The 13,408-nt window shown below is 66.3% G+C and overlaps 1 protein-coding gene across 2 annotated transcripts in view; it reads left to right on the plus strand.

The window, feature by feature from the left end:
* Nucleotides 1-6,097: 6,097 nt before the first annotated feature.
* The window catches only part of CELSR2 (cadherin EGF LAG seven-pass G-type receptor 2), a 48,654-nt gene continuing 41,343 nt past the window's right edge, over nt 6,098-13,408 (plus strand). Inside the window, exon 1 of one of the 2 annotated variants that reach the window (XM_074977584.1) lies at nt 6,098-9,599. In XM_074977584.1, coding sequence (XP_074833685.1) covers nt 6,167-9,599 — 3,433 coding nt within the window. In that variant the 5' untranslated portion in view covers nt 6,098-6,166. The remainder of the gene's footprint in view (nt 9,600-13,408) is intronic. The other variant, XM_074977585.1, reaches the window with a different exon arrangement.

The following is a 13,408-nucleotide window of genomic DNA, read 5'->3' on the forward strand; positions in this document are numbered from 1 at the left end:
GAAATCTATTTCACCAAATCCACACAGATCCCTCCAGCCCCCAAAGGGTCCAGCCACATCCCCAAGTCAATACCTACTTGGATCTTACCCTAAACAGCACGCTGGGCTGACCCTTTAGCACCTGAAAGCTACAGGTTTATTTTAAAAAAAGGAAAGAGAAAAAAAAAGTAAAGGGTGAGAGAGAAAAACGTTAAAATGGTACATTACATACATCAGTTACAGCTCATGATGCAGGATACAGCTGATGATGTATGACTCATGCATCTGACGAAGCAAGTCGTTGCCCACGAAAGCTTATGCTCCAAAATATCAGAGAGGTGGCCATGTTCGTCTGTATCTTCAAGAACAAGAAGAAGTCCTGTGGCACCTTAGAGATATCTGTTCGTCTTACAGACAAACAGATATCTCTAAGGTGCCACAGGACTTCTTGTTGTTGAAGATACAGACGAACAGGGCCACCTCGCTGATTGATTTCTTGAGAGTCTCTGAAAACACATCCTCTGAGGGATGGGCCCCTGAGTCCACACAGGCTTAGTTCATGAGGACTGAAGGAGTAAAGATGATCATTGGCGGGGCCATCTTATAGCTTGCCACGTGGAGGGAAAAATTCCTGTCTTCTTCCATAGGTACTGGAGTATCACCTGCCCAGGGGGGCTGCTATGTAACCCTGCCACTGATTGCTGAGTCAGCCAGCACATCCCGTCCGTTTCCATAAGATGCGGAATCAACATCTGGGCATCTGTTCCTTTGTTTAGCCAATGTCGCTTGACTGGGGAGGGGATCACACCTCCTATGGTGAATCGCAGCACTGAAACATTCTAGTTCAGGTATAAAGCCAATCTCCATAACTTCACAAACAAGGCACAGATATACAAGGAGCATAGATGGTTCCAGGGCATCACCAGCTTTCATTAGACACCTCGCTTGGCCCAGCTGGCACAAGGTTCTCTGCCAACTTAATACAACGGTCACAGAAACGATTTCAGAATTATTCTGAAGATCCAGGCATGTCACAGAGGCGTTCTGCCATTGCCTGCGGGGTCAGACGACCAGCCTCAGCACCACTTCTGGGATGTGGATTAGAACCCATTCTGCTTTACTTGGCTGGGCGTTCCACCTCCTCTTGTGTCCCCACTTTAGCTACGAGCCCAGAGCCAACACTTACAGCTTCACGCACAAAGGGGGACAGACATGCAAGCAGCAGAAACAGATTCAGGAAATCACCGGCGGTCATTAGACGCCTCACTTGGCACAGAATATGGTGCAAATGCAGAAGGTAGCTACAATCGTGGTTTTCACGTTCGTTTGAAAACCCAGTAAGATCACAGCGGGTTCCCTGTGCAGCTCGTTAAACGCCCAAGCTCATCGCTGGGCCTTTTGCTCCTTAACTCTACCCAGAGCTGCAAAACAAAAGAAAAGAAAATCTGGCCAAGTGTTTTGCACATGAAAGAGCAGCTGGGGGGAGCCCAGCTCCCGCCCTCTTCCCCGGCCCGGCAAGGGCCTGGCTCTGCTCCCCAGCCCAGGACAATGCCCCAGTGCAGGCAGACAAAGGGGGCAGCTCCCAGCCACTCAGCCTCATTCAGAAGGGGCTGGGAACTCTCATTCCTGGCGCGGGGGGAAGGGAGCGTTGGGGGCTCGACGTGGGGCCAAGCCAGGCCTGTAGCAGCCAGTGGGCACTTGGGCAGATAAGCTGGCAAATTCCCCCGGGAAGGTGCTTCTGCAGTGCCAGCGGCTGCCCCCTAATCCAGCCCCAGCCCACCCAGCCTGGAAATCCCCCAGCCCCAGTGACGGTGGGGGGGGCTGCACACAACAGCTGCTCCAGGCAGCATAAGAACAAAACCAAAATGGAAAGCCCAGCCCTGCTCTCTTGGTTGGGGGACACCCATGCGGCCACACAGCCCCCCAGGCACTCACAGACCTGCCGCCAGCCGTCGCAAGCCCCCCCCCCCCCGCCAGCTCTCTGCCTGGGCGGGGAGCAGGGCACTGAAGCTGGCTGTGGGTGCCCAGGGCCTGGCAAGGAGGAGCCAAGAAAGTGCCTAGGCTAAGCGCCTGTGCTGACCGTGCTCCAGGCCATGTTTGCCAGCAGGTAGCCAGGGTCATCCCCCTTCCTGGGGTAACAGTGCCATGGGGCTCTGAGAGCCTGCAGGGACCAACTCCAGCATAGCCCAGGCCACAGAGCAGGAGCAGTTGGTGCCTTGTGCTGAGCGACCGGGGGGCTCTGATCCCCTCCATCCCTGGGCTTAGTGCTGAGCCCAGCCGCCCACACTGCCCTGCCTGGGTGTTCAGCCTGTAGTTACTCTGGGCCCTGCTCAGGGCTGAGACTGGCACCCACCAGCATCCCTCCGGCAACAGAGCATCGTGGCCTGGAAACAGCCCTTTGGCTCAACCCGCACACGCCTAACGCAGCCAGCGCGGCTTTGGATTGTAGCAGAGACACCTGACAGCTCTGCAAAGCTGTCTGTGTCTCACGCGTGGTCCCTGTATTCTGGGCACCTGGGCAGCCCCCTCAGGAAAACTTCAGGTGCCACCCAGCTGCTCAGCAGAGCGCCCGCAGGTTTGTTTCTCTGGGTGGTGCATGCTTTCCAGGCCTCGGTGCACATCGAAAAAGTCATTCCACACATTGATGCGGCGATGGATGGAGAAGACAGAGGGACCGTTCCTGGCGGTGGGGAGGATTGGGCTGAGTACTCTGAGGGCCAGCCATGTTCTGATGAAAAGCGCGAGGGAGTCGCCGGCTGCCTGGGTGCTCTGGGGCGAGGTGCTGGCTGGACGAGGCTGGGCTTGCACTCTCCCGGCATGGCTGAGCACAGTTGCGGCAGGAACATCCCCGGGGGCTGGGAGCAGCAATTCCCAGGCTGGGTGCTCCAAACCAGAGACTCTGGGAATGCACTTGGACCTTGAGGGTTTGCCCAGCCCACCCCACCTCTTTGCCCATCACGCCCGCTGGCCCGGGCTCCCGGGGGCAATGACAGTGATGAGGGGGCTGAGGCTTATGGAGCCATCAGGTCAAGGTGAGGTAGCCACCCCAGGTGTCCTATGGGTGGGGCGGGGGGGGTTACACGGGGCAGGGGGTCACCCCCCTATACTCAGCACACAGCACCAGCCTGCTGCACCTTCCTGGCCGGCTGTGCCCCATTTCTCCATGGCAGCAGAAGTGGCTTCTGGTCCCCACGACCCCAGAGAAGTGGGGCTCAGTGGCTGGAGGGCACAGTGCAGTGGGGTGGAGCAGGGCCTGGTAGGTACCCCCTGCCGCCAACACCCTCTGCCCCAGGTAAGCCTGGCCCAGTTGGTTGGGGAGGGGGGTCATGGAGGCAGGCCAAGGCCTGTGGTACAGAGGGGGGGTGCCAGGACCCTCTGCCTGGGGCACTGTGGGGGATGCCCTGGGCCTCACGCCCCTGTGCGCTGTTAGAGCGTGAGCACGATGCAGCTTTCAGCGCAGCTGCGCCCCCACCGCCCTGCGCGACCGCGGTTTGTTGGTGCTTTTGGCCACAAAATACCAGCCCCCCGCGCAGGTTTGGTTTGTCGGCTGCAGCGGCTCCTGCCCACCGAGCAGCTCTCATGCGCTGTAGCAAAACCACTGCCAGCAGCGCTCAGCCCTTTGCTGCCCTCCCCACGCCGGCTGGGGATGGGCACAGCTCTGTGCCTGTACAGCCCCTGGCACAAGAGGGCCTAAGCCCAGCTCCCCAGGGCCTGGCTTGTCCTGGGTTTGCACAGTGCCAAGCCCCATGGATCCAGCGCCAGACCCGGGGTCGTGGGTCCCACTCTGCTGTGCTGCCCACTGCAGGGGACTCCCTTGACCCTGTGTGAGTGCCCACAGCCAGACCTGAACTGTGGACTTAGTGGAGGCACCTCTGCAGTGTGGGCTGAAGGCCGGCTGGCTCCCAGCTGAGGCTGTAGAGGACACTTACTCTTTCCCTGGGACGTGGTCTAGGTCCCACTGCATGGGACAGTGACCCACACCCAGGGACGTGGGTTACACCCACTCCTCGGCACTGCCAAGCGAGGGCCCAGAGAACTCCCGTGACACAAGAACCAGCCAACATGCAGGCCTGCCCAGGTCTGAGGTCCACCTCCCTCCCCTGCTCTGGCAGCCGGTGGGGCCAGGACTGGGTCGGCCTGGCTGCATCACTCGCTGGCGTGGAGCCACATGCTGGGCTGCTGTGAGCCAGGCTTGGTCACTTCCCAAGGCAGCCAAGGGACGTCGGTCTGTGCATCACCCCACAGTGGAGCTGGCCTGGGCCCTTGGCAGCCCCCCACCCCCAATTCCCACAGGTGCAGACACCCCCCAGTCTGTGCATGCCACTGCCTCTCCCACCCAGAGACAAAGGACTGAGGCAGCCCATGGGCCCAGGGTGTGGCTCGGAAGTGAGCTGGCCCAGTTGGCAGGGGGGGCCCTTGGCAACGTCAGCTCAGGAAGGTCTGCGTTACCCCGGGTCTCTCCTGAGCTCCCCTCATGCTGCTGCTGGATGTTACCCTGCCAGCAGCTCTGCTCTGCTGCCCAGAGGGCGGGACCGGGGCCTGCAAGGCTCTCAGCATGGGAGTGGAGGGTCCCCCCTTAGCCTGGCCCTAGAGGGGACACAAAATAGGGGGTGTGGGAGGACAGACATGCTTCTCTCTGCAGCATGAGACGCCAGGCGGGAGCATCTGCCCGAGCTGTTACCACCAATGGCCTGGTTGGGGTCAGGCCACCTCGCGCCTGCTACAGAACGCGAGTCTGTGTGTCATAGGCCCTGTACTGTACCCGGCTAACAGAGACTCGGCACAACCCATTGCAAGCAGCGGCTGCGGGCTGTGGCTGGTAACACGTCGGTCTCCGGGGGGCTCTGCCGCTGGCTGCCGGCCCCGGGCTGCCCCTGGCGCTCCCCGGGCTGCGCCAGGCACTGGGGGACGCCCCAGCCTGGGCCCCGCTGCCCCTCACACTGCTCGGCCCAGGCGGGCCGCTCTTCCTGGCATCGCCCTTTTAAGAGGGCGCCGCTCCCGCCCGCCCCTGCGCAGGTGCAGCCCGGCCGGGCCCCGCATCCCCGTGCGCGTCCCCGCGGAGCTGCGCGCGCCTCCCCCGCCCCGGGGCAACGCCGGAGTCACCCGCGGGGCCCAGCTACCCCCCGTATAAATCCGGCGGCCCCGGCCCAGCGGCGCGCGGCTCCCGGGGCTGCGGAGGGCCCGGCCCGTTCCCGGCCTCGATCCCCCGACTGGGGCCGTGGCCGTGCAGCGCACACACGCCCCGGGGCTGTGCACAAACACGCACAGGGCTGTGCTCACAACCCCCCCCCCCGAAACTGCACAAACACACTCCCCTCGGGACTGTGTACACGCACACGCGCACACTCCCACGCACACAGGGCTGTGCACACGCGCGCACCCCCCCCTCGGGACTGTGCACAGACGCGCACACTCCCACGCACACAGGGCTGTGCACATGCACACTGGGCTGTGCACACACACACACCCCTCGGGACCGCACAAACGCGCACACACACGCACGCACAAGGCTGTGCGCACGCAACAGCCTGACCCGAGAAGCGCTGCGCGGCGGGTGTTTCTCGAACTCGGCTCTTTGGCACGTGGGCTCCGCGCCGCCTCCGCCCTGAGCCCGGCCCGGGGCGCTGCGTGGCGGGGGGCGGCTCTCCCGAGGTAGCGCCTGGCCGGCCCCCCACTCTCCCGCCCGGCCGGACCCCCCGAGCCGTCCTCGGCCGGGGCGAGCGCAGCCCCCGCGGGGCGCCAGGCCCTGGTCCCAGGCCGGAGCGGCGGGGCTGGGAGAGGAGCCCGGAGTCCCGGCGCCCCGCGTCCTTCCCCGCCCCAGCTGCGCTCGGAGCTGCCCCGTCCCGCCAGCCCTCGTGGGCCCCCGGCGGTGGCGACGCTGCCGTGGCTCCTTTAAGGGCCGCCGGGCTGCGCAGAGCAGGTCTATGGTAATGAGCCGCCCGCGAGCCGCCGCCGCAGAAGCCGGGCAGGGAGCGCAGCAGCGCGCAGCGCAGCGGCCACCTGCGGGGACAAGGGGGAGCCGGGGGCTGCGGGGAGCCGGGAGGGTCTGGGGTGGGAGCAGGGAGCCGCGGGGGCCGGGAGGGAGCTGAGGGGAGCAGGGAGCCGGGTGGGACCCCCGGACCGTTCCCCCCAGGCATGAGGCGCAGCAGGGCCAGGCAGAGCCACCTCTGACCCCGGTGGGCGGGAGATGGGCAGCTGTTGCTGCCGCCCCAGCCACGCTCTGCTCCTGCTGCTGGCCCTGGGGGTGCCCCGGCTGGAAGGGGCTGCGCCCGGGCCCCAGGGGCCCTGCGTTCCGGGGCCGCTGGCTGGGAAGCGGCTGATGCTGCAGGATGGGGCCTGGCCACAGCCACCCTGCGCCCCGCGTGCCCTGTGGCTCTGCCCGGCGGGTGCAGCCGGCCTCTGGGCGCACTTGGCTGGGCAGGGCTGCGGCGCTGCTGGCGAGAGGAGGCTGCTGAGCCGGCTGCTGCTTCCCCAGGCTCCGGGGGGCAGGAGGAGCCAGGCACTCTGCCTGGAGCCTAGTTCCCGCATCCCCCTGCCCCCCGCAGCGGCTTGGGGAGACTGTGAGCTGCAGTGCAGGGTGCGGGGTGCCAGGGGGAGCCTCTTGCCCCCAGCCCAGAGGGCGCTGAGCCTCCCTGGCCGGCCTTTGTGTCTCCGGTCAGGGCACCTGGTGCACTTGGAGCTCCTCTGCCAGGGGTGCAGGGGGGAGCCGGGGCAGAAGAGGGTCTCTGTCAGCTGGAGCGTGGGGCTGAGCTTCCCCCGAGAGCAGGTGGAGCTGGAGAAGCTGCTTGTGGGGCTGGAGGGGGCCCTGGGTCGGGGGAGCAGCCGGAGGAAACGGAACGTCAACACCAGTCCCCAGTTCCAGCCGCCCACCTACCAGGTGTCGGTGGCGGAGAACCGGCCGGCCGGCACGCCGGTGATCCTGCTGCAGGCGGTGGACGCCGACGAGGGCGAGGCCGGCCGGCTGCACTACTCCATGGATGCCCTCTTTGACAGCCGCTCCAACGCCTGCTTCACCATGGACTCGCAGAGCGGGGCTGTGAGCACGGCCGAGGAGCTGGACCGTGAGACCAAGAGCAGCCACGTCTTCCGGGTGACAGCTGTGGACCACGGCAGCCCCCGGCGCACGGCCCTGGCCACGCTCACCATCCTGGTGAGCGACACCAACGACCACGCACCCGTCTTCGAGCAGGAGGAGTACAAGGAGAGCGTGCGGGAGAACCTGGAGGTTGGCTACGAGGTGCTGACGGTCAGGGCCACCGACGGGGACGCCAGCGCCAACGCCAACATCCTCTACCGCTTCCTCAATGGCCACGGGGCCAACGCGGCCTTTGAGATAGACCCGCGCTCCGGCGTCATCCGCACCACGGGGCTGGTGGACCGGGAGGCTCTGGAGTCCTACCAGCTGCTGGTGGAGGCCAGCGACCAGGGCCAGGACCCGGGGCCCCGCAGTGCCACGGCGACGGTGCACATTGCCGTGGAGGACGACAATGACAACGCGCCGCAGTTCAGTGCCAAGCGCTACATGGCCCAGGTGCCTGAGGATGTGGCTGCTGGCTCCCACGTGCTGCGGGTGACGGCCACGGACCAGGACCGGGGCAGCAACGCCATGGTGCACTACAGCATCCTGAGTGGGAACGGCCGGGGCCAGTTCTACTTGGACGCCCAGACAGGCAGCATCGATCTGCTCAGCCAGCTGGACTATGAGCTGAGCAAGGAGCACACGCTCCGGATCCGGGCCCAGGACGGGGGGCGGCCGCCCCTGTCCAACATCAGTGGGCTCGTGACCATCCAGGTCCTGGACGTCAACGACAACGCCCCCATCTTTGTCAGCACCCCCTTCCAGGCCACGGTGCTGGAGAACGTGCCCCTCGGCTACTCGGTTCTCCACGTGCAGGCCATCGATGCCGACTCCGGGGCCAACGCCCAGCTGGCGTATGCCCTGCTGGAGGCGGGGCCCAGCTGCCCCTTTGCCATCAGCAACAGCACTGGCTGGATTGTGGTAGCCTCGGAGCTGGACCGGGAGACGGTGGAGTTCTACAGCTTCAGCGTGGAGGCCCGGGACCATGGCAGCCCCCCGATGGCCGCCTCGGCCAGTGTCAGCATCACCGTGCTGGACGTGAATGACAACAACCCCGAGTTCGCCCGGAAGGAGTACTATGTGCGGCTGAATGAGGATGCCGCTGTGGGCACCAGCGTCCTCACGGTCTCTGCTATCGACCAAGACGCCAACAGCATCATCACCTACCAGATAGCCAATGGCAACACCCGCAACCGCTTCTCCATCACCAGCCAGAGTGGCGGTGGCCTTATAACCCTGGCACTGCCACTGGACTACAAGCTGGAGCGGCAGTATCTGCTGACTGTCACGGCCTCGGACGGCACCCGGCTCGACACGGCCCAGGTGTTGGTCAACGTGACGGATGCCAACACTCACCGGCCGGTCTTCCAGAGCTCCCATTACACCGTCAATGTCAACGAGGACCGGCCGGTGGGCACCACGGTGGTGCTTATCGGTGCCACAGACGAGGACACGGGGGAGAACGCCCGCATCTCCTACTTCATGGAGGACAGCATCCCTCAGTTCCGCATCGACGTGGACACAGGCGCAGTCACCACCCAGCTGGAGCTGGACTACGAGGACCAGGTGTCCTACACGCTGGCCGTCACAGCCCGGGACAACGGCATCCCCCAGAAATCGGACACGACCTACTTGGAAATCCTGGTCAGCGACGTGAACGACAACGCACCCCAGTTCCTGCGGGACACCTACCAGGGCTCTGTCTACGAGGACGTCCCAGCCTTCACCAGTGTCCTGCAGGTCTCTGCCACCGACCAGGACTCGGGGCTCAACGGGAGGGTGTTCTACACCTTCCAGGGCGGGGATGATGGGGACGGGGACTTCATAATCGAATCTACCTCCGGCATCGTCCGGACTCTGCGCCGGCTGGACCGGGAGAATGTCCCACTCTACGAGCTCCAAGCCTTCGCTGTGGACAAGGGCGTCCCAGCCCTCCGGACACCCGTCAGCATCCGGGTGACTGTCCTGGATGTGAACGACAACCCCCCGGTCTTCGAGCGGGATGAGTTCGACGTCTTCGTGGCGGAGAACAGCCCCATCGGCCTGGCGGTGGCACGGATCACGGCCAGCGACCCGGATGAGGGCACCAACGCCCAGGTCATGTACCAGATCGTGGAGGGCAACATCCCCGAGGTCTTCCAGCTGGACATCTTCTCCGGGGAGCTCACGGCGCTGACGGACCTGGATTACGAGGCCAAGGCAGAGTACGTCATCGTGGTCCAGGCCACGTCGGCCCCTCTGGTGAGCAGGGCCACAGTGCACGTCCGCCTGCTGGACCAGAACGACAACCCTCCCGTGCTGCGCAACTTTGAGATCCTCTTCAACAACTACGTCACCAACCAGTCGAACAGCTTCCCCAGCGGGGCCATCGGCCGCGTCCCGGCCCACGACCCCGACGTCTCGGACACACTCACCTACAGCTTCGAGCAGGGCAACGAGCTGAGCCTGCTGCTGCTGAACCGCAGCTCTGGGGAGCTGCGCCTCAGCCGGGCGCTGGACACCAACAGGCCTCTGCAGGCCGTCATGCGGGTGTCCGTCTCAGGTAAGGTGCCGGCTCAGACGCGGGGCCTTTCACGTCGCTGAGGCTTCGGCCCAACCGTGAAGGTTGGCACTGCCAGGGCAGAGCCCGGGGCCCCTCCCTGTGGGCGGTGAGCCATGGCAGAGCTGGCCCACTCCAGGGCAGTCTGGGAGCGGCTAGCATCTCTGCCGTGGGGCTTGTGTTGTCGTGGGGCTGCTGGGGGGGGACAGGGGTGACACCACCCAAAGTGCAAACCCTTCTGGTCTCTGCTGGTCCGGGGGGCTGCCTCCCCTCCCCTCCCCTCCCCTCCCCTCCCCTCCGGCAGGGCTCGGGGGCTGGGGCAGCCTGCCGGAGATGCCAGCTGGGCCAGTGCAGGGAGCAGGGGCCTGGCCATGGCCGCAGGCCCGGCACTGAGGGGGTCAGGGCTCCCTCTGTACGGCCCATGCAGCAGGGCTCTGGGTCCTGGCCTGGTGCGGGGCCATCCCTGGGGCTGGGGGCGTGAGCAGCAGACATGGGGTGGGGGCCAAGCAGGGGGCAGTGGCTGTGCAAGAGGCAATCCCTCAGCCAGCTCGCTGGCTCCCACTTCCCCCGCGCCCCTTCTTGCTCCCCGAGTATCACTGTGCAGAGTGGTGGGGGGCAGCTGGGACGAGTGGGGTGTGGTGGGGGCGGGGCAGGTTCTGGGGAAGGGGCAGGATATGGCAGGGGCTGGGGGAATGGTCCCAGGGAGGGACGGTGGGCAGGGGAGGGGTGGTTTGGGGAGTGGCAGATGTGGGGGGAGTGTGGGTCCCAGGGAGGGGCGGGGAGCAGGTGCTGGGAAGGGCAGGATGTGGCAGGTGCTGGGGAGGAGCGCAATCTCACAGCGGCTCAGGAGCTGCCAGGGCAGGAGGCGACAGGATCTGGGCCGAGGTCTGTGGCTCCCACTGTGATCACCCCAGTGTAGCCGGAGACACCAGAGTGTCTCCCATGTGCCCCTCTGGTGGGCAGGGCCTGATGCCGGGTGGGGCTGGAGTGGCCGAGCTGGGGCCGGGAGTGGCCAGTGCCTGTCCCAGCCTGCTTGTCCACAGCGCTTGCTGGCTCTGGGCTGAGCGACTGGCCCCTTCCAGCTGCCCCAGGGCCTCCAGTGCTGAGAGGGGGCGCGGTGCCCAGGGCTGGAGAGACGGGGGCGTGGGGGTCCAGGCCGGAGATACAGGGGTGCGGTGCCTGGGGCCGGAGGGACGGGCGCGTGGGGGTCCGGGCTGGAGAGACGGGCGTGTCTCTGCCCTGCTGCCCCAGCCCTGGGTGGGAGCCTCAGCAGAGAAGCTGAGATCTGCATGGGCCGAGGGCCGCGCCCCGTGCACCTGGGGGGCCAGGCGGGGTGGAGGGGTAGGGGTGAGTCAGAGCTCTCCAGCCTGGCATGCCGGTGGCTGGCGCTGTGCCTGGCCAGCAGGGCAGGGCTGGGGGGTGGGTAAGTACCTGGCCAGGCCTCCCGTGCGCTGGCTCGCAGGCAGAGCCAGCTGTGGGCGTAGGCTTCTCCTGCACGGGCTGGTGCTTGTTGGCGTCTCGCTCGGGCTGGGGCTGCAGCTGGGGGTGGCTGTGCCTGGCTGAGGGGAGGCCGTGCCGTGCCGGGCGCAGTGCCAGGCTGGGGGAGCTGCCGACATGGCAGTTCTGGCCATCGGGGCTGTGCCCCCAGCCCGGCTCCTGCTCCCCAGCCCAGCCGGCCGTGGCACAGACGGGCTCCAATCACAGCCTGAGCCCAAACCTGCTTCGTACAGGGGCTGCCGGCGGAGGCCCTGGCCCGGATCTCCTGGCCTGGAGCAGGGAGGGGGTGCTGGCCGGGGTTGCGTGTGGGCTGGGGGCAGCTGTACCTGAGCCCTGGCCAGGGGGTGCTGGGGAGGGCTGGTGATTAGCAGCCACGTGGCTGGGCCCCGCTCAGAGCTGCTGCCAGGGGCCTGTGCTCAGCCCAGTCGCACCTGGCCCCTGCCTGCTCTGCGGTGGGGCTGCCAGACCCAGTGAGGGAGCAGCCTCCCGCTCGGCCCCCTCCTGGGGGCGTTGCAGGGGAGCCAGGGTGGGGCCTGTCCAGGCAGTGGGGGGATGGAGCCCATGGGACGGCAGGTGCCCTCCTGCCTAACATCTCGGCCCCTGATGCTGTGATTCACAGCCCTTGGGGGTCCCTGCCATGGCCTGTCCTGCACAGGACGCAGGGCCAGCCTGAGAGTGGGCCGCCACCCAACTGCTGGCTGCATGGGCTGGGGACGGTGCCCTAAGCAGGGGCACCGGTGGCTGGGCAGCCCTCAGTTCACCTGCACAAGGGGCAGAGCCGAGGCCCTGAGCGCACCTGTTGCCAGCCGCCTGTGGTTGGGTTGGGATGGCCCCACAGGCACCAGGGCGGGGGGCCCGGGGGGTGTGCAGGTGGCAAGGAGTTTGCTGTGCTGGGCTGGGTTGGGCTGGGTGTGGCCATGGGGCTGGGTCAGGGCTGGGTGTGGTTATGGGGCTGAGTCGGGCTGGGTGTGGTTATGGGGCTAGGTGTGGCCATGGGGCTGGGTCAGAGCTGGGTGTGGTTATGGGGCTGGGTGTGGCTGTGGGGTTGGGTCAGGGGCTGGGTGTGGCCGTGGGGCTGGGTATGGATGTGGGGCTGGCTGTGGGGCTGGATGTGGCTGTGGGGTTGGGTCAGGGGCTGGGTGTGGTTGTGAGACTGGGTGTGGCTGTGGGATTGGGTCAGGGGCTGGGTATGGATGTGGGGCTGGCCGTGGGGCTGGGTGTGGCTGTGGGGCTGGGTCAGAGCTGGGTGTGGTTATGGGGCTGAGTCAGGGGCTGGGTGTGGTTATGAGGCTGGGTGTGGCTGTGGGGCTGGGTGTGGCTGTGGGGTTGGGTCAGGGGCTGGGTGTGGCCGTGGGGCTGGGTATGGATGTGGGGCAGGCCGGGGGGCTGGGTCAGGAGCTGGGTGTGGCCGGGGGGCTGGGTCAGAGCTGGGTGTGGTTATGGGGCTGAGTCAGGGGCTGGGTGTGGTTATGAGGCTGGGTGTGGCCGTGGGGCTGGGTATGGATGTGGGGCTGGCCGTGGGTCTGGGTGTGGCTGTGGGGCTGGGTCAGGGGCTGGGTGTGGTTGTGAGACTGGGTGTGGCTGTGGGATTGGGTCAGGGGCTGGGTATGGATGTGGGGCTGGCCGTGGGGCTGGGTGTGGCCGTGGGGCTGGGTCAGAGCTGGGTGTGGTTATGGGGCTGAGTCAGGGGCTGGGTGTGGCCGTGGGGCTGGGTGTGGCCGTGGGGCTGAGTCAGGGGCTGGGTGTGGTTATGAGGCTGGGTGTGGCTGTGGGGCTGGCCGTGGGTCTGGGTGTGGCTGTGGGGTTGGGTCAGGGGCTGGGTGTGGTTATGAGGCTGGGTGTGGCTGTGGGGTTGGGTCAGGAGCTGGGTGTGGCCGTGGGGCTGGGTATGGATGTGGGGCAGGCCGGGGGGCTGGGTCAGGAGCTGGGTGTGGCCGTGGGGCTGGGTATGGATGTGGGGCAGGCCGGGGGGCTGGGTCAGGGGCTGGGTGTGGCCGTGGGGCTGGGTATGGATGTGGGGCAGGCCGGGGGGCTGGGTCAGGGGCTGGGTGTGGCCGTGGGGCTGGGTGTGGATGTGGGGCAGGCCGGGGGGCTGGGTCAGGGGCTGGGTGTGGCCGTGGGGCTGGGTATGGATGTGGGGCAGGCCGGGGGGCTGGGTGTGGCCGTGGGGCTGGGCAGAGCTGCTGTCTGTGCAGGAGGAGCGGCAGGTCGTCCCCTCAGCCACTTGAACCTGCCGCCACATTAATGTGACGAGCCCCCTTCCAGGTAATGCCCTGGCGTGGGGCAGGCTGGAGGGGAGCTGGGTGGGCGACCAG

This window comes from Carettochelys insculpta, chromosome 26 (assembly GCF_033958435.1).
Source record: "Carettochelys insculpta isolate YL-2023 chromosome 26, ASM3395843v1, whole genome shotgun sequence".
In the NCBI taxonomy this organism is placed as follows: domain Eukaryota; kingdom Metazoa; phylum Chordata; order Testudines; family Carettochelyidae; genus Carettochelys; species Carettochelys insculpta.